This window comes from Drosophila elegans, unplaced genomic scaffold (genome assembly GCF_018152505.1).
Source record: "Drosophila elegans isolate 14027-0461.03 unplaced genomic scaffold, ASM1815250v1 contig_814, whole genome shotgun sequence".
NCBI lineage: Eukaryota > Metazoa > Arthropoda > Insecta > Diptera > Drosophilidae > Drosophila > Drosophila elegans.
The window spans coordinates 3,995,854-4,018,922 of NW_024546167.1; the positions used below are offsets into that span (position 1 = coordinate 3,995,854).

The window sequence follows — 23,069 nt, forward strand, 5'->3', positions numbered from 1 at the left end:
ACTGCAACTAATGATGTTGCAGGCACTCGCATGCGGCTTTTTGATTTAACGATCGAGCGCAGTTCGCTATTTCCTCACTTTTTGTGTTGCTTTGGGCCAAAAATGTTGAGTGGAGTGCGGAAGAGCTTAATGGCTCGGTTTGGTTGGTTACCCGATTGCTGCGGTTGATGGCCATCATCCTCTCGTTTTTTTCACGCTTCTGTCATAAACTTCATGCTTTGTTTCCGCAGCGGTATATATATTTTTATTCGCTTTAACGGCTGCGAAAATATCAACAGCAGGCAAAAAATATTTTACCTTCTTAGAGGGGTCATAAAAGACAAATAAAGCCCTCAGTCAACTCAAAAAATGCGTTGATTGTCCCTGAAATCGATCTGCTGCAGACGGAAAATCGGCTTTACTTTTGAGGGCTAAGATTAATTTGGCACTCTCTGTCAACATGATGAGATTGGTGTCGATTTTGCTTTTCGGCTTTAGTTAAAATATATAAGCGGATTTGACTTTGACTGGATTTTCGCCATAGTAGACACAATATGGACAAAGGTGCAACAGAATGGCGATAATAGTGTTGATGAACTGGCCCCGTTTGAACCGTTTGGAAAAAGGTTCATTTAATTTTTAATAATCCGAGCTATCACAGAATATTATTATTGTTTGCTTTTAATTCAATTTTTTAGCTATTTAAATTTTGAAAAAATTTAAATTAAATTTTACTTAAATATAGCAAGCAAAACATATATAACCCATTTGTAGATAATTATATAAGAATAAATCAAATAAATTAACAATTAATAGTGCAAGTTAATAACCATTTAATTTTAAATTTTTGATGACTTTAAGGGGAGGATACCTATACATTTTAAGATGTAAGTTATAAGTTAATTTTAAACATCTAATTACTTTAATATCTTTAGAAGTCAACCCATAAGACCTTTAACTGCTGCCGTGACCCCGAACAAATTCTAGGAAACACCTTTGCAAGAATGCAGCCAAAGCTCTTTAAAATCACTTGGCTTAAAACACTTTAAGTCGATTTTCCTCGTGAGAGAGGCAAAAAACAGAAAAGGTCTTTTGAAAAATTCAATAAGCAGCCCGTTCTATCAATGTCCTCGAGGAGGTCTCTAGTTGTCTGTCTGTGCTGTCGTCAATGGCGAATGGCTGTGTGGGGAATATTTATTAAAATCGCTGTTCACAATTTTTATTTTGCATATCAAAAGGCACCGTAGGCCATTGCCCAACATTCTTGTGCGGAAGCATGTCCCATAGGTTTTCCTTATTTTTTTTTTTCTCTTTTCTTTGGATATATTTGTTTAAGCGGAGTATCATTTTGCCACTGGGCAGCCAAACATATTTGAGGCTTAGGCCCATTGAAGTTGGCTCGGGCCAAAGCAAATGGGCCTGCGGCTAGGGAATCTCTGCTAAATGGACTCGGCCGAGATGTCCCAAGATTGTAGGGTCTGTTTGGATCAGAAAACACACCATTCTACCCAACACATCAGCTCGCGACTTTCATTCGCTTGGACTCTTCAACACGTTGAAGTTGAAAGTGCACCATCGCCGAGGGCTGTTGGTAAATGTCTCGCCCACATGAAATTCTATGTGGCAGAAAGATTAATGTCCTCAGTTTCCACTGGCAGCAACTGCAAAGGCGTCGAATGAACATAATGGCTCATGAAAGCACACTGGAGGGTTCCTTCACAGATGGCCAGTGGCTATTAATTTATAAGAGTTCTCCTAAAAAATTGAGCTCTATTTTTTAAATGCAATTTTTTAGTTTTCTGAGAGCTCTCAGAATCTACAGACAACATTTATGCAACAGCCTTAAAAAAGATCAGTCCTAAAAATTATTAATATTAATTTGTTAAAAGAAAAAAATGAAAAACTCTGAACAAAAATTTTAAGGCTTGATAATTATGTTATGAGTTATATTAATTCTTAAATACATGAAATCAAACATGGCACCTCTGCTAGTATTATTTTTTTTCGCATTTTATAAGTATTTTTACCATCGCCGCAGCGAATATGAAAATTAATTAACTTTTTTAAAGCGAGTTGGTTGTGTTTATACATGAAACGATTGCTTAAATTGGCCATCGTATAAATACAGTAATTAACTTATCCGAATTCATGAGAACCAGACTTGAAATATAGGTTAATAGAAAAAATTGCTGCAAAAATTTTACAAGAGATTAGTTCTTCAATATTAATTTTATCCCAAACCAAAAAAAAAATTGAACTATATATTAAAACGTTCAAATAAATAGTGCAAAAGCTTAGCCATTATTATTCTGTTTACTTATCCAACCGAAACCCATTCTTGAGAAACATGACTAGACTTTGAAACTTTCTTTCTGTAATTTTAACATTTTCTTACAGTTTTAGTTTTGACCAAATTATAAGGCTGATTACTATATGGTCAGTCCTAAAATATTAATTTTATCGTTAAAACGTACAAAACATGACAAAATTATAAAAAGCTCAACCAAGAATAATACTAAAGGCTTGACTGTGTTATAATGTTTACTTATCCGACCAAAACCCGTTCTTGAAAACCATGATTAGACTTTAAAAAACCCCCCGTTAATGAAAGCTCTGCCAGACCAATTGATTTGCCTCCGTTATCCCTGCTCCGCCAACAAAGCAAAGTTTCAATTTAATTTCATTAGCAATGCAAGAAAGAAGACGTTTTTGCTGCCTAAATCCAAAGTGGAAATTTTGATCAAAATCGGTCCGCCATTGCCAGAATGCGGAGATTGAACTGGTTTAATCCCAGGCATTGCAACTAAGTCGCTTTGAGCTTTTTGGACACATTTCTAAGCTCAGGCATTGGCACATACATATTTACGACTATTAGTTTTTACTTGGAGATCAAAACTTTTTCGATTTACTCCGCAGTGACTTGGACTTGGGTAAATTTGCATATCGATGTGAACAGCACCAGAAAACGACAAGGGACAGGCGCCAAAAAAAAACAATTAAAATAAATTTTACATAAGACTTGGCACATTGCTATTACTTTGTCTAAATGTTTTCAATATTTTATGCTAAATCTTTGCGAAAACAATTTTGCTGCACGAATTGAGCCGAGCAAAATGCAAATTAAAAGGCAAGAGAGCAGCTCGAGCATGAAGCTCCGTCTTGAAGCCTTGTAAATCAAGACCCAAGCCAGAGGAGCATAGAAAAGAAACTTTCACGTATACAAAATCAGCCCCAAAGAGGTCCCAAACCCCCAAAAATGTCATGTTGTGTGTATGTAGGCCAGTGCCTGAGCCTGAGCCTGAGCCTGTATATTTATTATTTATGTAGCTCAACTAAACGTTTTGCCGCAGGAATTATGGCATAATATGTCAAAAGGCAAGCCGAGCCCCACGCCTTAAGCAACAAGGAAAGAAGACAGCTTCCCTGGTGGGCTGGCCAAAGTGTGGATACCCTTTCTCCAAGCCAAAACCAAGGGTTTCTATATGCTTTCCTAATTGGTGACCCAAAACCCAAGTCAGCTGTTTTGCATATTCCGGGAATACTGGGAATAGTATCACATTACAGTTGTCTCACTCACGATACCATCAGGCCAAAAGCTGCATAAATTTTATGTCGACCTACTCGCAGGGGCAATCACTTCGCTGCTAAGCCGTCTGACAGTCCGAAAACTCTATAAATTTTAAAGCCGCTATTAGCCGAGACTTAGTTGCGGTAATGGCAGCGACGGCCACAGCAACAACTCATAAATACCACCGCAGGCTGTGGAAGTGGATTTTTGGTTGTCTGGCATGAATTTAAATGTGTTAAACGAGCCGCATCGCAACATCTAGCGGCTGTCCAGTCTAACTGCGAGTTTCGGAAATTCCGCGAAGGGAAAATAACCTGTAATCATATGATTTGAGGCATCGTTTAAGGTGCAAAAAGTTTCCATTTATTGTGCAAGGTATTTGGAAAGAACTTTCCTACTGTTTGCATGGCCCAGGCCCAGCCGCTGAAAAAGTTTTAGTTCCCCACAAAAGTTGTGAAAGAGCGTCGTAGGCCCCACAAACAGACGAGTCGGTAAAACTTCCCGGCCATTTAAATCATCGCCTGCCAGCAGCACAAGACGCACAATTGAAAATCGTCTGCACACCTGTACAGCCATAGAATAAGGCAAATAAAATGAATTTACATCTCGATACGCGGGCAGGTAAAAGAAAATAAATGGGAAAAAGAGATGGTCTTTTGCTTGCATTCAGTCGCTCAAGCTTTTGTTCTAAAGTCTTATTAGAGGTTTTTAGGCACTTTCGGTAAAACTTTTGGTTTTATATGTACACACTTTAACAACTAGTGACAGCCAGTTTTAACTATCGGGATGGAGAATGCATACCAAAATAAAGAATATTTTTAAATGCTTACATAACATTGTAAAGAAAAATTAATTTAAAAACGACCAGACAATTGTAAAAAGTAGCCAGATTATAAAAAATTTACCAAATAAATAACTCTTGCAAAGTTTATTCCTTATTAGCAAACAATTAGTTGAAAAATTAATAAACTGTTAACAACGGAGTTTTCGAATAAAATTCAAAATACACTTTACCATAAAACAAAATTGGACTTAGCAAATAAACATTTTCTGCTTGTTAAAACAAGGAAATATAAAGAATAAAACAAAGTTTACCAATCGTGGGCAATTTCTTGATAATTTGTATTACTATTTAAAACAACAGCTGATGTTAACTATTCTCAAATAAAAATATTTATTTTGAAAAATGTTTAAAATTAATTTTGTATTGTATCAACATGAGAAATATTAATATTTACATTGATACCATATTGATGCTGGACTTTGTGATTTTTCTCATCTCTAAGTCTCATATATATGTCGCCAATATATTTTGGAGTATTGGCATAGGCACAAAATAATGGCTGGCAATTTGTAGGGCCTACACTTAGCCCACTGCCAGACAATGAAATATTCGTTGGCATACACACGCTCACACACACGTCGTTCCTGCTCACGTTGGTTTTTTGTATATTCCCCTAAGCACCATCATCAGTTGCAAGTGTGAACAATAAATTGTCATCAGCTCGGCTCGACTCGACTTTGCTTTATTTCTTTTCAGTCAGTCTCTGCTCACCAATTTATGGCGGATTTCAATTTGTGCGGGACAGACTTTCTTTGGCTGCTCACATAAGTGTGCTCTACAAAATTGACGAACACACACTAACACAATCGTACACCCAAAGCGGACATCCTTTTCCAGGAAGTCGAGAAAAACATGTGAAGTTTTCGTTTGTAGCTGACATTTATTGCGCACATGGCGGCTCTTGCCATTGATTTTTTATGCGTTTTTGAAGAAGTTCGGGCACTTCGAGGCCCAAATAAGTGTGCTACAGTTTTTCAATTTCCATTCTATTGTTGGTGTGGCTCCGATTATCAGTTGTGTGACACACTTTGCTTTATGGTCTCGCATATTCAGCGTCCCACTAATGTTGGCTGTAGCTGTAGCCGAGTGTTTTTTAATACGGTTAACGTTTGGCCGGAAAACTAATAAAAGTTTGTTTTTTCTTTGGCCCTCTGGGATGGCAATAGCTATGGCGATGGTGCTGGTGATGTCGATGAAACGAAAATACGAATGCGAACACGAACGCAATCGACAGGCCAAATAAGATTTACAAAGTTGAACTGCCAGTAAAAGTAGTTGCCCATGAATTTCCTATTATGTTTGACTGACATTTCAAAATTGTGTTTTCATCTTGCTTACAAGTTTTTTGGCACCGGAAGGAAAGACGGGGATTTTATACAAGCACTTTTTGGTAAGTTTATAAGGAGAATTGGGCACAGCAAGTTAAGTTCTAGTCACTTAATGATTACAAACGCGGAGTGGTGTTTTTTATTTTTTCGATACAAATTTTTACGTTTAACTTTTCGGTCTTAAGCTATATTTTTTTTGGCACATGTTTTAAAAAGTTTTACCATCTTAAATGTTTATTAATTGCATATTTCTTCGCTTTTTATAGCGTAGGGATATGCGCTATATGTTGTATTATCATAATCCTATTATATAAAAGAATACGCAACCAAACCTTTATCTCGTTATATCATATGATATTTTAGCACAAAAAATTCAAATAATCGCCTTTTAGAAGCTCGAAACGTAAGAACTCGTCTCATCATCATTCTCAATCCCGGCAATTTGCTTTTCCCTCGCTTTTGGTGTCTCGCTGAACTAATATAAATGTACGTGCGACACAGACACTAAAGGCGAATGAAAATCAACTGGGGGCAGTCATTATGGCGGCTTTCACTTGCGCTAATGTGTTATGAGAGGCGAAAGTAGAAAACGCAGCCAGGCGTTTGCCGAGGGAACAGTTCCTTTGCTCGGATGCGTAAAGGAGTGGGCTGAGTGCCAGTTAGAGTGTGTTTAAGCAAATAGGTCGGCACACACAGCGCACAACACACCAACTAACCACCAACCCACTGACACACACACACACAGAGACTCTCTTTAACGCGCCGCGGCTTACATTGTAATCTGAAGAACGGAAAAACCACAAGAAAAGACGGAAAGTCACACTTTGAGGCTCTGATTCTTCAAACACTCTTTCAATTATTTTCTGCCAAAGAAATTTTCATACGCCATTTGCAAAATGTTTTCCCTTGATTGTAAAAACGAGGTTAATTTGAAAAAAAAAAATAAAACAAAATATTTAATATTAATACCTGAGAATCAAATTATTTAAGTACCAAATAATTTGTAAATATCTTTGATAAAAAAGACCGATAAACCTTAAAGTATTTAATTAGTCGCTTATAATAATTTCCTTTTGACGTTATATTTGATACATTTTTGGCAAGCTTAAAACGTAAATGAAATCATGCAGTGAGCTCTTAAAATATTTATTAAAAATTAAAATATTATATTAAAATATTATATTAAATTTTCAATTTAATGTGATTTGTGTAAATTTATCTACAATTAAATATTTCTGATAAATTAACACGACATTTGATTTAATAATAATAAACTCAATAAAAAGAAAAATTCTATGTGATTAGTAAGATCAATTTATTTAATCGAACAAAAATATAGAAATACAGAGAGTTCTTTAAAAAAAAATTTAAATGCTGTGTTAAGAAAATTAAAATTGTTAGTATGTTATTATAAGGGAGTCCACTGTATGTCGTCATTTTGAGTGTGCATTGCAAAAGTCAAAGCAGGAATTAAACTCGAGCTTAAGGCAAAGCAGATGAATTTTTTTTTTTTGTGGAAGGGACTGGTGGGGGTGGGGTGGCGCGGCCCAATGGGGCTGCAGCCCCCTTTTCCACCCCCCTCGACCCTCCAGAGGATAAAAGTCATATAAGCAGGAACCAACTCACACACATACGCACTTGTATTTAATCAGATGCGCATACATACATATTTGAGTGAGCAGCTCGAGTGTGTGTGTGTGTGCTAGTGAATTTTTGTCGTATTTACACTTATTTCATTTCGCCCAACGTTTTGTTTACTATTTGCCTTGGATGCGGAGAAAGCAGCCCATCTCTGCTCTGAAGTGAAATTTGTTTTTCCTCTGCCGGCCGAGCAGCCCGAGCTATTTCTTTGGCGCCACGGAGCGTATGAGTGATTAAAAGTTTAAGCATTAAGCAAATTGCGTCTAAGCCTGGTCTTTGCTCGCGTTTCATTTTATTTTTCTTTTCGGTTTTTGTACCGAATCCGTGTCGATGTTATGCTAATTATATCACGCCTCAATAAACAGCTGACAAGGAAACGTGCCAGGCCAATCAACAGAGATTTGACTTCGCCAATCTGGTGTATTATTTTTGCTTTCCGGCTGCCTTTTGGCCAACTCTTGGATTCGATTTTTGGCACTTCAAGTCGCCCTTGAGCGGATGCCTATCACCACCAATTATTATGCAACAAACAAATCACATTTTTCCATTCGGCAGCTGTCGGCTACAAGTTTTGCTTTTGCTAGCTGATAATTCTTGGGCAGCCCAAAAACTTTTTAATCGATGAAAGTTTCCACGGACCAACATCTTGAGATCCGGTCACGTTGATTTACGTGATTAAACTTTAACTTTAACTTTCACTTTAACCCGATTGACTACAACAGCTGCTATCGAACAATATATTAATCAAACATTTCGATTTGATTGGCCCTAATAGATTCATATTTATTTCTGCCAACAATTAATTATTATATTTAGGGGTTTTTCAAAAGAGTTTCTTAGATTTGAAATAAGTATAGTATATTCTACAATTTAATAGCAGAATACCTATCTTTTATGAATATTAATATGTCTGTATTTGAAAAACAGTATTATTAGCATCGGAATCAGAAGAGTCTCTATTAAGTATGTACAATTTGTCATTTGGAAATTATCGGGTCTTAAACTTAAAATTTTTGCTCTTTTTTAAGAATAAGTCAATTGACTTTTGGAAATTTTAAGGTGTCTTCTTTCATTTGTACTGTTAAGGTGGGCGGCTTTATTAATGTTACCGAAATAGACTTACATATACCAAAATATATCATTGAATTTATTATCTCCGAGACATGAACAATATTCCTAAAATAGCTATGTAGATTTCATTCATAATTTACTTACTTAGACATGCATATGTTAATGGCATGCCAATCCAGAACAGGCTTACTAACTTTTATCAGACGTGTCATATAAATTCACTGATAATTCAGGGACAAGCATTCAAGTGGATAATTACATGTAATAATTGTTAGACACACACGCACAGACTCACGGGCAAAAGGATGAACTGGAGTTGCCAAGGAAGAAAAGCTGAGGCACACCCGCACACTGTGACAAAAACCATAAATAATAATTAAATGCGTGACTAATTACTTGTGTAATATTGCTATTATTAGGACAGAGACAAGGGGGCGGACGATGGAAAGTTAGAAACGCCGCAGAATAAGTAGGAAGCTGACAAAAGAAGGCATACCCATTAGACACTCCCACACTGACAGACAGTCTGGCGTAATGAGCTGGCAATATGTCGTGTTATCGCCAGAAAAGGAGTTGAAATTCCACTCCTGGAGGCACCGAATGTGTTGTCCTGACGATGATTAAGTTGACATCGACTGTCGACTTGCCTTTGGTGCACTGAAATAGGCGAAATCGCACATGGCAACACAAACAACATGTGTCGTCTTTACCTCGAGGCCTCTAATGAGCCTTGATTTATTTCATTTCCTTCCCCGTCATCAGGACTCGAAGGCAAACGCAAACACGTCGTTGGTTTCGCAGCTTATTGAGTTCGTTGCTGTCAATTTTAGGTAGCTATGGATGGGCATGTGGGACTGCAACAATTTTGCTTATACTTGAGCGACTAATCAACACATAATTACTTAATTAACTGAATTTGAATATGCTCAAGAGTGTCTAAGCAACTTGAAGCTTGATTGTGACAAAAAAATACAATTACAAATTACTTTGCTACTGAGAGATTAACAAGCCCCCATCCAATAAGATACCTTTTACTTGAACCGACTTATGCAAGGCAATTAAATAAATAACAACCAAGTAAATATGGAAATGCTCTAATAATGGCTCATCTGACCATAAGCTCAATTTCTAAAAATTCATTTATATTTCGATCTGCATATAATGCAAATGTAACTTTAACAATAAATACAAAGTTATAAGGTAACTTTTGGAAACTCAAGCTATAAAAATAATCTCAAGCAAGCCTACATATATATCAAAATTTTCTCATATCTAATACAAACATTTACTAACAGTTTAAACTTATTTTTTTATATTTCATCTATTGATTTAGTATTTTTTTTGCCCTCTTGTTTGGGGGCTTAAGTTGGAAATGTATCTTCAAACAACGTTCATTTTATAATCTATACACGAAACAGAATTGAAGTTTTTGCAGGTTCGACCTTCTACTGTTACATTTTTTCTTAAATGGCGTTTGCAATTCGCATTCAATGTTTATTTGTCTAAGCGCCAGTCGATGCTTTCGTTTTATTTCTGGAAATGTTTACACTTGCTGGCTTGTATTTCACGTGGCGCTATATCAGCTTTATTTACTTTTTCACTGCAGCAGCTTGAGCATAAGACTTGTTATTGGCTGCTTTTCCGACTTTTGTTTGGAGTTCTTTGGGTTGCTCAATGCGGAAAATCAAAATTCTTCCAGATAAACATATTCCTTGTGTGTGCCCAATTTGATTCTGATTTATAGCTGTTTCTGATTTTTTGCTTATATTTACGAAAAGCTGACAAATGAGTTCCGAATAATCAGCAAAATTGAAATGGAGTCTAAACAAAGTTGACTTATAAAATGCGAATATAATTGCAAGACTTCAGAATCATTTTAAATAAAAGTCTTTTGTTAAAGTTTATTTTAAAATATTATACAATATAACAATATTTAGAAGACTTTTCACCAAAAAAAAAATCATGAGGTTTTTTGATACACATAAATTTAAATTAGTAAAATGTATTAAATTTCATTTAAAAACTTATCGTAATATTTGCACAACGAAATTTTAATGTTTAAAAAAGTGTAAATAAATGAACTTAAGGCTGTTACATAAACCATAAAATGTATAAAGTTAAAATTTTGTGGCTGACTTTTATTTTTAGTATTTTAAACATTGAAAGTATTATATTAAGAAAACACAAATTTTTCTTTTCCTGCGATTTAGCAAAGTATGTTTTTTTCGAATTTTTCTAGCTAGCTAATTGTAAACTTGAGCTTTGATTTGCACTGCACTTGCCAGCTGAGTAAGCATTTCAGTTTTGATTACGTGTCACTTTACGTGCTACACTTCCATCGCAGATCTTGGGGAAGTTGGGGGGACTATTCGACATCGATGAGTGGCAACGAAAATAAACATTCCGCAGGCCTAGACGGAAAACCTTTTGAAAGGGGCTGGGATGGGGGAGGGGTGAGGGAGGTGTTGGGGGCGAGCCGAATCAACTCACGCCATGCATAATGTAAACAAATTGCAGGCCAATAAATGGTGACGAGCCGAGGCTCCGACAGCGAAGACCTCAGACCTCCGTCTAATTCGAATCAGACTTTCAAGCTGGAATCAGCGCCATGAATTGCTTTGCATATGCGGTTGAGTTTGCCCACGACGAGAACCTCTTGAAGAGTCATGCGAATGTGGTAAGCCCAGATCCGATTAATTATATTTGAGCTTAACTTTAACTCCGGCTTTCCCCTAGTCTCACCTGTCTGAATTCCTGGCCTTGCTCACCCTGGAGACCGCCAAAGAAGACGATGAGGACTTCCATATTTTTCAAGAGAAGCTACTGCAACTCAAGCGAGAGGCTGACCGACTAGACTCAAAATTGAATTCACCCGATTATTACACCCAGAAGGAGGAATTAATCTTCAAGGTCGTATGCGAAATTAAGGGTATTGACCATGAAAAGTGGCTCAGGGACGAACAGGGATTTGACTACGACGCTTCGCTCGGCGATTTTCTGGAGGACGAGTTTGTCTGCGATGAAGTTTGACAAATCGACACTTGAATTTAAGCTCATAGCTCGAAGCTTTTATTAATTTTAATAAACATTTATATTTAATAATCAATTTATCGGGTTTACCTACAACAACAAAGAACCACAAATCCTCAATTAAATCCGCTTATCGCGTGCCGGCTTACTACTAAGAAGTACCTTTTTCCTTAAGCCAGCACCAGTTCAACTCAGCCCCAGGTGCTGCACAAATTGTCCTGGTTTAGTCAACAATTAATGTTTATCTGGCAAAACATTTTAATTTAGGCTATTGCTATTGCTCCAATCGCCTCGCATTCGCCCTCGTTATTTAACCCAAATCCAAATAAGTGAAGCCCGAGAAGACGACAAGGGATTGCGATGTGATTGTGGATGCGGGTTGTCTGCCATAATACCTGCTCCAGATATTAATTTAAACTAATGCCACAAGACAAAACACAAACAAACACCCGCTCGAACAAATGAAAGTAACCGAAGCATTCAAATCCGAGACGTGTAATTTGCCAAGAAAAGTGGGATAGAAGAAGGGTCCGGGTCGGCGGAACGATGGCTTGCAAAGGATGTCAGAATGTCAGGATGTGTGTCCTGACGACAAAGTGACTTAACATGTCAGCCCGCCTGGCTGATTATGCCGTTGACAGTGGGAATATGCCAGAGCAGAAAGATTATTTGCTAACATCGATGGGCGGGGCTCATCAATGCCGTTGCCAAGTCAATTTAGAAGTACACTGCGAGAAATTAGTTTAGCCTTAATCTATATGCTCAGTAGTTAATTTACAAAAGAGTTCTAGCACCGAGATGCAGTACTAAAATCAATGCCTATGCCAAGTCAATTTAGAAGTTAAAAAAATAAGTTCAACCTCTATATACACAATAATAAATTTACAAATAATTTCTAGCATTAACAACAGTTCCAAAATTGATTTGAAACGTAGTTTTGCTTTGCAATTGAAGCACTTTAAGCTTAAAATTTGTCATACAAATACTTAAGGAAATAACACTTAAAGTATAATATAGTATATAGTATAATATGCCCAAATACTACCTTATTTCCCAGACATTTCTTCCTGTAATCTTACAATGGCTTGTAAATAAATATTTCATATTAATTTAAATGTATATTTTTCAAATCTTATCTAATATAACAAATTTTCTAAATTTATATACTTTAAATTGCAACCTGCCAAGTATTACCTCGGGTGTATAAGGTTGTGCGGGCTTTAACAACCTTTGGTAATTTGGCAGTTAAACATGATAAGGTTAAAAGTGAGTTTTTTTTTTTTTTTATTGAAATTCCTGTAAACTGACAGGCAGATGTCTAGGAAATAAGCCACTAAATAGAATTCCCGACTTCATTAACATGTAGTTAAACTTGTATGCCTAGCGCATTTCAATGAACCTGTGGCCGATGGAATTTCCTCTTATTTAATTAAGCCACCTAGCAATGCAGAGCCCGTCTTGGTCCTATTTCTGTAGAACACATAAATTGCGTTCGACTTTAAAGCAAATAAATGTAGAGCAGAATCTTAAACGGAAGGGCCACCGAGGCCGGGTGACGTTCGAAATTAATTTTCCCTACGAACTCCTTTCGTTGGCCCACTCCACGTGGCAACCGCACTCGTCGGGTGTCTGCTGCGGATAAGCCGTGTAATTAAGCAAAATTCGCCGCCATTCGGTTGGCGGTTTTAGGTGCGTGCGTGGCACTCGAAGCCCCAGCGTATTAATAACGTCAAAGTGTTGCGCATGAAAATTTATTAAGATGCCGCACCGTCAACGGCAGCCACTTCTCGTCGACCCCCGTGACGCCCACTCCACCAGCTGTCGCCATCCTAGTGCGAATCCGGCTCCGTTTTAACCCGTTTCCCCAACTCAAGGACCGCCAGTTACAGAACCCAATGGCCTCGCCTCCATAATTTGGGTAATTTATTAACAACACGCTGTATTTTTGTAATGTTTAAAGTTGCCTTTTTAAGCGGATAAGCATTAGGAACTTGGCTAGAGAGTAGAGAGAGTGAATGATTGCAGATCAATAATATAACAATATTAATAAAAAATAAAAAGTGTAAAACTTTGTGTTATAACTAAGATAACGAACGCTTAAAATTACTTCGAGTTAAATTCCATGTGTATATTTAAAAGTTCACAAAAAACAGCTATAATAATATTTATATTTATTCCAGGTAAATTTAAAATATAAATTTTTAGGAAATATGTCTACATATTTTATGTTGTTTAATGTTTAACTGTATCTTAACCAAAAGTTTTAAAAATGCAATTTTCCTTCATTAACATAAATTAAGGAAATATTTTATCTATTTGCAATGGTTTTTTTTTTTTTGTTTTTCCTTTTTTTTAAATTGGGGTTTATAATATTCTTCAATATTTTACTGAGCTGGGATTAATAAAAACAAGATTTGTCAAACAAGATTCCCCTTCTGGTTTTTTTTTTACTATTTACAATTGTTTTATGATGGTTTCTAACGTTTAACTTAACTAAGACTTTATCTATTTCAATATTTTCCAAGTTCTATATTTGTCGTGAAATCGAAGCCATTTTAATTTTGCATTTAAGCAGCAAAACAAACCGATAGACATAACTCTCCATTAAAAAGTCTACTCAAAGGAGTAAAGAGAAATTTTCAGTATGTGTTTTGTGAAAATCTGGACGCACCGCAGATGCACGACTGTAAAATATTTTATGGGATACATTTGGGTGCAATACAGGGAACGATCTGAAACTCTGCTGTTGACTGGTCTTCGGCCTTAACTGTTGGCCAAACGGCTCTAAAACTTTTACGCCAATAAGTCACCAGGCGAACATAAGGGGTGAGTTGTGAGTTCGGAGGAAAAAGCTAAAAAGACGGAATGATGCGAGCCATAAAACTGTCCAAAAGCCGCAGTAGAGGTTCTTTAAAGAATGGCAGGACGTGTGTGTCTGGGGGTACTTAAATAAAAACATTTCATGGGAAAGCAGCACAAATGCCCGCGTGAACAATGCTCTTAAATCATACATTTAAAATTAGCTACCCGCCCTGCAAACTAAATTCCCCAGCACGCTGAATAAAAATAAATAATTATTTAATTATTTTATTACTTTAAGTCGCATTACAAATGAATAGAAAGCACGCGCCAACAATTAACAATACAAACAAAACAAAACAAAACAAAAAACGACCATTGCATCAGAGGCCGCTTACATAAAAACACAAAAAGCGAGTCAACATCCGTTTACTTACTGTACTTAAGTGGAGAAACAACCGGCTAAAAGGGCATCTGGCAGTGACAGAAAGGAAAGTGGGGCAATTTGATGGAGCAGAGATTGGCTGCACTATTTAAATGCCTGCGGGATTTCAAATTTTGCATTATAAATAAATAAATTGAAATAAAGTGTGGTTTGAATTAAAATAATAAAATAAATTTAAGTTGAACATTTATTTTTGGTTTATTTAAGTTATTTAGTTTCGAAGTAGTTAAAAGATTTTTTTAATAGAATTTTATAGAATTAATGGATTAACAGTGGTATGGTCAATGAAATACAGTAGAAACATAAATTATTATATGTAGTCAAAAAATAATTACCTACCAAGCTACTAAGATATATACGGCTACTTCAAAATAGACCTTCAAAAAACATTGTTTATTTAGCGGTTTTTAAACAAAAAATTGTAATAAGTTTTAAGGAGTGCTACAGAAAGTACTAATGGCATTGAACCAATATTTAAAGGTGTCTAAAAATATGCTACAATATATTTGAAGTCCGAAAGTCTGATGAAGCTAATACGCCAAACGACATTCTTCTTTTCGCTGCATACTTTTAGGCAACCTTTAATAGTGATTTGCAAGCCCCGATATATTTTGTTGCACCCTTAATAATTAAATAATTTCTTAGCTGACTCAAATTTGTGTCTTTTAGCTTTTAAAGTGTACTCTCTTAGTCCGCTTTAGTTTTGGGAAATGTCACAATTGCGCCAGCAAAAGGCGTCGCCGCAATTACCCAGCCATGAACACAAACATGAACACAAAGCCGGAGCTTGTGAGTGCTCACATACTTTTTACAGGCCCTGTGCTGGCCTATTATGCCAGGGAAAAGTCATCGCATGGCTCTATTTCAGCACGAACTGGAGGGCGGATGGGGAGTCGAGGGAAATCGGGTAATGGGAATACGAACACTAAGCAACTGTGTGCGATCATAATTGTGGGGCCAACGACTATGGCAGCGGAAATAACAAAACAAACAACAGAAGCCTTGTTTCTTCTGCTGTATACTCGTACTCTACTACTCTATGTCCCTTTCATGGCAGGGCCTACTTAAAATGTCAGAGCTGAAAAGTCTGCCACTGGCTGTAGTTGAAAGTGTAATTGTTGTGGCCTGAGGCTTGGTTTGCTAAGCTGCCAGTGCTGCACTTTATTTAAATATATTTCCTCCTGGGAAACTGCAATCGATGGATTACAAACTAAACAAATTGAAGCTTAAAATGTTTAGAAAATCTATACTAAGGCACAAAACTGTAAGCCAAAGCAAGAAGAATTTCTTTGCCAAGTGCATTCCAATGGAAGGGTCACAGTTTAAGGAAAAGGGAAAGGGTTAAGTAAAACAAAAGAGCTGCACAGGCATTTGAATTTATTTTTATGGAAAAAGAGCCCATAGAAATGGCTTCAGAAATTCATACGATAAATGCTAAAAGTTTTCCCATGTCGCAGGCAAAGCGGAAACGGAAGTCGCCTGGACGTCATGTATGCGAAAAGAAAGGGTCGCCTGGTTTTTGCCCAAAGCCCATAAATATCTTTTTAAAACATGTGCAGAAAACCACAGTTTTATTTGAAAGAGTTAGAGCCCGAGAAATCATGCATCTTAAATTCATATATTCAATGTTTCTGCTACCAACAAAGTATCATTTCCTCTGACATCGTAAGCTCTTTGAATAAAAAATATTTATCATTATGCCCACGCCATAAAACCAGAAGAACTTTTCCAATGGCTCAGATCAATCAAGGGGAACATTTTAAAGGCAAACCCGATTTCATTACCACATCGTCAGCAAAAGCCGGCCCTTCATACATAGTCACACAACATATAGCTCAAGAAAATATGGGTCAACCAGATTTATTCCGAATGTATCAATTATGAGCAGCGTTCAATCAAACGAGCCCCCGGCAAATCGACCGAAAGGCAGACAAATGGTAGCGAGCTGCTGACGGTTAAATTGGCCCAGAGCCACCCACCAAGATGACCGGCCAGAAATGTGTGTGTTTCCCTATCCCGTAAAGACATATAGGAAATACTCATACGCCGGGTGGGCATTATAAAAGCTATTAATACATACGGACGCGAACCCCGAAGTTAGAGACCAAATCAAAGTGTGAAGGCAACTCATCGCTTTTCCCACAAAGGGTGGCCGATTACGAATCTTGACCACATCGGGGCTCTTTGGCCAGGCCACAAACAAATTTACTGAATGGTCGAAACATTTTATTGTTCGGCCACAGTGAAACTCCAGGAAAAAAGGGCGGAAAATCGTTCATTATTCATTATAAGCATTCACCCACAGCAATAATTTTCCGCAGATACACATAGTCAAATACATAAGAGCATATATAAATATAAATGTACGTAAAAAAGGAACTCAAGTCATTTATCTTGACAGGAATTTCGGCGTTGCCCAGCCGCTGCTCACTTGATAGTTAGAAAACGAGAAAGCCAAAACTCCTGGGCTAGGGCAAACTTTCATCAATCTTTCAATAATGTTTGAGGGGCGGTAAGGAGTTTTTTTTTTTGGGTGGAGGCGGTTTTGGCAGGTAAGCACCTTTCAGTTCAGTGTCATGTAAATTTGTTTGCGCAGTTGCACGTAGCCAATAAAATACTCATGAAATGTGTGGGAAGGCCGCCGTTCGAACCGCAAGTGGGGGTCAAGAGCTTGCCATGAAAGACGTTCAAAAGTAAATAAATCATGATGGTTTTTCCCTGGTCCTTGATCTGCTCACTCTACGCCCCACGCCCCACTAAATTCCTTTCTTTTTTTAAGCACTTCCTTAGGTCTTTTGACGTTGACTTTCCCTCGACTTTTTCGGTAAGCCATCCGTTTATTGGTGCTTGTAGCTGGCGATTTATTGATTAATTTTTCGGCAGCGCAGTGCTGGGAATCTTGTCCTTTTCCGGATCTGATATATGGCGTGCACCCGGCTTGTCGCTCCAGTGAACCTAATGAAGTTATGGCTACCCTCTTTTCAAGCAATACGTTTTCATTATCCGCTACTGTTTGCAATGTCGTCGGCCCTTTGTGTTTATCTTTCCGCCAAGGCAGTGAATATTATTTTAATTTATTTAATTGGCTAATGGATGACCAAAAGCTAGGTTTCCCGGAACGCTTCATTAGCCTAAACGAAGCAGATGGCGGCATAAAAATGAAATGAAATCGTTGTGTAATTTTTGGATTACTAATTCTCTAAATTATGACTTTAATTTACGGTCTCCATTATGGGATTTTGAGGCATAAGCAATAAAAAAACCTTCTTTTCTTTACGTAAGCCACTTGTTGAAATCAAATTTGTGAAAGAGCTTGCTTTTAATATTTTATTTTAAAGACATAAAATGAGGGAGTTTAATTAATAATATTATCTTATTTTTTTCTCAATATTAAGACCGCATTACTTCCTTTTTTTACACTCTATTATCTTAAAAAGTTTCTGCAAGAGCTGTACGATTTTTGTCATAAATAACCATGAATCCAAGAGGACCTTATCTTTCGCTTCGAACCAAAGGAGTTCTTCCTGGATTTTCTTGGAAGGCATTGATGGGTAGTTCCACTGTTGTCACTCAGCCAAATTCGTATGGATTTAATGCCAGGTGATCGAGAAACTGATCGGCCAGACGGTTTGTCAACACAAATCAAATTTTCAATGTAGTCGAGGAATATTTGAGACGAACGATTCATGGCGACTACCAGGCAACAACTGTTGCCAATCGAATTCAAAGAGTTCAATTTATACAAACAGTTGTTTGAGTCAGTTATTTGATACAGTTGTTTACGTTGCGATTGTAAAATACTTATTTGGTTTCACATTTTATTTCTAGCTTTTTTGGGCCTTTAATTTTTTATTTTTCCTTACTACTTTAATACGTAATTACGTTAATTGTCTAAGCAGTAAAAATTACCTATGAATATTTTTATAGAGGACTTTTAAAACACCGCTTACCATCCCACATCAAATGAAATACCTCTTCCACTATTTAACGCAAACTTTCCACACGTGTCCTGCAGCGAATTTGTGAATTTTTCAGTTCTTTGGCATTTTGCAAATTCTGACAGCTTTTGGCCCAAAAACAGCTGGCGGTGAAAAATATGAAAATTGCAGGGAAACAGTGTTTAAAATTTTAATCGACTAATCCAGCCCCAGGCTGCATTTTTCCCCTTAGCATTGCAAACAGGTTTCAAACGAGTACACCACCAAATTCTCTGACCCCTTTCAGGGTCCAAATAGGCCCAAAGGCTTGTATTTGGGGCAAACAGACCACTGCCATTTCAATGCTAATTTGCATTTAATTATGCTTGACGCAGCGCATATCTGGATTATCCACGCTGATTAGCCTGATTGGAACATTCACGTCATCCAAATGGTGGTCATTTTATGGAACAGATACTACAAATAAATTGTGCCATTTCCATATCATTGCATCGGCATCAGTACTTGTTAAAGAACCTTATATTGTATACAAAAACACACAATTACTCATTTAATTTAAATGACACAAAAAGCATTAAATGAATAAACAGCTTCGGAACCTGATCGAATCAATAAAAAAAATATTTAAAATAAAATATAAAAAACAAATATATATGTATAGTAAATAACATATTTTAAATAATAAATATGTTTAATATTTCTAATTTATTTAATTAATATATTAAAGAAATCTATATAGCTAAAAAAAAAGTTTATTTGAATATAATATAATATAATATAATATAAGTAAAATTTATTAGTAAATTCTCTTGATGCACTTGACTTATTCCAAATTACTCATCTGTACCGGAAAATCGTGCATATACTTTACTATGGCATTCTGAGTTTGAACGTTATAAAACTTTATTTGACGTCCTCTTATGAGAGCTGAAAACTGAAGGTGTATATATATAAAAACAATAACACATAGTGTCTATTATTCTCCAGGAACTTTTGAACAACAAGACGGTGACTTGAAGACGCATTCACTGGAGCTAAAGAAAATTATGAACCAGTGTTGCACAAGCAAACACCGCTTCCTCGTCCCTCAATATTTTTCTTTGCTCGTCCAACTTGTTGCCGCTAAGAAAACTGCAAGAAAAGTGAAAATAAAAGACAGCTAAGACTGTGGGCAAAGTTTCGATGCATTCCTCCGATCTGAGATCCCATGTAATCGAGACCTGAAGAGCATAAACTCGAAATTAAGCAAGGCACGTAACAAAACTTGAGTCAGTGGAACGGCAAAGATGAGGAGGGCACGTAGCCATACATCTGAGGTTAGCCCATATGGATGGCTAAACTGAAGCATGTTGCGTGCTGGCTGGCGCCCAGTTAGTCAGCTCCCTTCTTGAATTTCCCACATCTTTTCTCAATTCCGGTTGACGCCAACGGAAATCATTCTGGTGTGAAGTTCCCTCCTCCATTTTCCGTGAAGTGTCTTGTGTGTGTGTGCCGTCATATAAGCCGGCGTTTCCACTTTCCCTTTAGTTGTTTGTTTTGCCAGGCAACTAATGAGGCGCACATTGCTTAAGTGTTGCTCAATTACATTGAGTGCTTAGACGCCTTTGACGATTGCCAGCATCTCTGTGGGAAAACTATTGGGCGAAGATGAGAGTGACTTCTAAGTAGTTTACCGACACTACTTACCTTTAAAATGCTGCAAGTTTTCTATACCGAAGGTAGCGATAGCAAAATGTTAAGAACTCTTTATTTAGCATTTCAAGTTACAAACATTTTCAAAAAACTTGAAGGTAAACTTTACAACAACTCCCTCCATTTGTCAGCCGTCATTTCACTTAACATATATTTCAATCCCATAAACTAACAGCGTAGCCAAGCATTGCTTTTAATTGATTGCCTTTTGGAAAACTTTCCTGTCCGAGTTTTGGCACAAAGCTGTTGAAGACGTCAGAAGAAAGTCAGGGAATTGGCAACATCCGACAGGCACGTAATCGAAACGAAACACTTAAGTAAATAATTAGAGCACAAAACACAAGAAAACACAACCACTGCTTTGGAAATAGACTTTTATGAATTTGAAATTAATTTGAAAAACGTATTTTGTAATATTTTTCAGTTCATTTTCTTGTGCACTTGAAAAGTAGGCAATTTCGAAATGTCTACCAAGTTCCAAATTGCTTAAACACTGCAAAATAAGTGCAGTTTAAGTTTTTGATAAAAGTTACCCAACTAAAAAATCAAAAAGTTTACGTATTACTTATCGACCATTCATTTAAATTGGAGATGTGGGATATTAATTGTTTGAGTTCTCGGAAAAAGAAAACTACCTGAATAATTAAGTTGAATAAACGCATGTCTACTTAGTGCAGTAATAAAAATATGTCTAAAATTTCTTTTAATAATAGCATCAAGGAACATTTGATTAGTTGATTAATTTTGGGACTTAGTAAAAAGTTTTAATCAATTCTAGATATGGCTTCTTTAAGCTGACCCCTGTGGCCTTCATTAGCAATTGAACCCATCCTATGTCTGCAAAGTTTTTATTGACTTAAGTTAAATTAATTAGGCCAAAAATCAACTGAAAATTGCAGAGAAAATAATGGCAATAATTCGGTAGCCATAGCACACTGTCAAGTGCAAGGCAAACTTTGTGGCCGCCCGTGTTAATTGAAAAACGTCTGTCAACTCGACGGCGACAACTTTTCAAAAATGTGGCAAATGAGACGAGAACAATCAGGTGAGTCAGACAGATGTACATAGCTGATAGGTGGCAATCGCTTTTCGAGAACAATTTATGCTGCTGATTAATGGCAATGGCAAAGGCACAGGCTGGTGGGAGCGTATGGAATGTATATGTATAAAGGGATGTCAACGGCACTGCGAGCCGCGTTCAATCACAATTCTAATTACCGAGCTCCCCGAGGTAATTAACTTTGCATGCATTACACAAATTACACAAACAGTGCGAGCGCCGCACCGAAGCTTTATCAACTCAATTACGAGCGCAGGGGTTTCCCCTTCAATTGGTCCTTTTTGTCCCCTTCTGTACCCTTCAGTACCCTTGTGTCCCTCCTGGCAAGTCGGCAAGTCTGCCTTTGCGGTGGCCTGAAAGTGTCACTGAGATGCTTTACACAGATAAACAACAAATAAGCATTGTTTGTAATTTAGCAAAATGGTTGTTGGTTCAGCTTTTCCTCTACGCTCCGCCCTGGGCTGTTCGCGATTTTCCCCCGCATTTCCCCAACTCCCGCCAGGAGCTTCCTTTTATCAGCCGGCAACAATCGGGAGTGTGCAGCTGGAACCGACAAAAGGTTACTGCTACATAGTTCCGAGAGCTTAGTTTACAGGGACACTGGGCATTCGCAGCTCTTACATATTATTTAATTAATTTCTCTGCCTTTTATAGCTTCCTGATCCGCAGACTTTCCGGAAACCAGAAATGCTTTTATTGCCTTTACTTTCAGAAACTATGTATTCAGTTGCGTTCAATTATTCTAAATTAAATTCATATCGTTGTCCGATTTTTATAAAAGTGTGTCATAATTCTGAATTATTAACCATTACTATTTAATTATGACAAAACAATTAAAAAGTTGATAAGCTATAATTTTAAGTAATTTAATATTTTAATATTCCGATAGTTTCTAAGAGTGTTATATGATATAGTAGTCCGATTTTAATCTAATTAAAACAGAAGTACTGAAATAATAACCTATTACTAAATCTCAAATAATTAACAAAAAATTTAAAAATATTAATAATGTAATAATAACCTTAAATTGTAGTTAAAATTTTTTCCAAAACGAATTTATTAGTAGCAATTATTTTAAAATGATTTCTTAGTCACAAAACTAATAAGTTTTTCTACAAACATATTAATATCGATGGTTCACTGTTTGTCTGCGTGCATGTATGCTATACATATTGTCGTATCGTTAATAGTCAGCTTATTTTCTCCTGCTTCTCTTACTCCCTGCCTTTCTAGTTTTAAGCCCAGATTCATTTGTTATTGTTGTGCACATAATTTGCAACTACTATGGCAAAACTATAGTTCCACGCTCAAATACTTTGAGTAAAATTCCCTGATAGGATCTACGAATTTATGTTTTTGTTGGCGCATATCAGAGTTTGTTCTGCAGTGTGGCGTAATAACAACTTCCCTGACAGCACCAACTACAATGTTTTCACTTTGTTACTTGCAGTTAAAACATTAGGTTTATTTGTAATATCCTAAGTGCCTGTCAAGGTTAAAAAAGCTCACGAATACAATTCTTAAGAAAGAGAATCAATATTGGGAGAGAGGAGAGTAGCATTTATATTGCATCAGCTGTTAGTTACTGGTCAGTTACTGGTTTAAAAAGCTAATTGTTCTTAAACAGGACTTCTCTGTTGAATAACCTGTTAATACTAATATACCCTTATATAT

The 23,069-nt window shown here is 36.7% G+C and overlaps 2 protein-coding genes across 4 annotated transcripts in view; one reads left to right on the forward strand and one right to left on the reverse strand.

Moving 5' to 3' along the window:
- The window catches only part of LOC108134523 (hemicentin-2), a 45,906-nt gene that overhangs the window by 13,719 nt on the left and 9,118 nt on the right, over positions 1-23,069 (reverse strand). The window lies entirely within an intron of this gene.
- On the forward strand, positions 5,656-11,537 carry LOC108134524. The gene is made up of 3 exons (XM_017254866.2): positions 5,656-5,781; positions 10,949-11,108; positions 11,168-11,537. The coding sequence occupies exons 2-3, from the start codon at positions 11,040-11,042 to the stop codon at positions 11,459-11,461; spliced, it is 363 nt and encodes a 120-aa protein (XP_017110355.1). The 5' UTR covers positions 5,656-5,781; positions 10,949-11,039; the 3' UTR covers positions 11,462-11,537.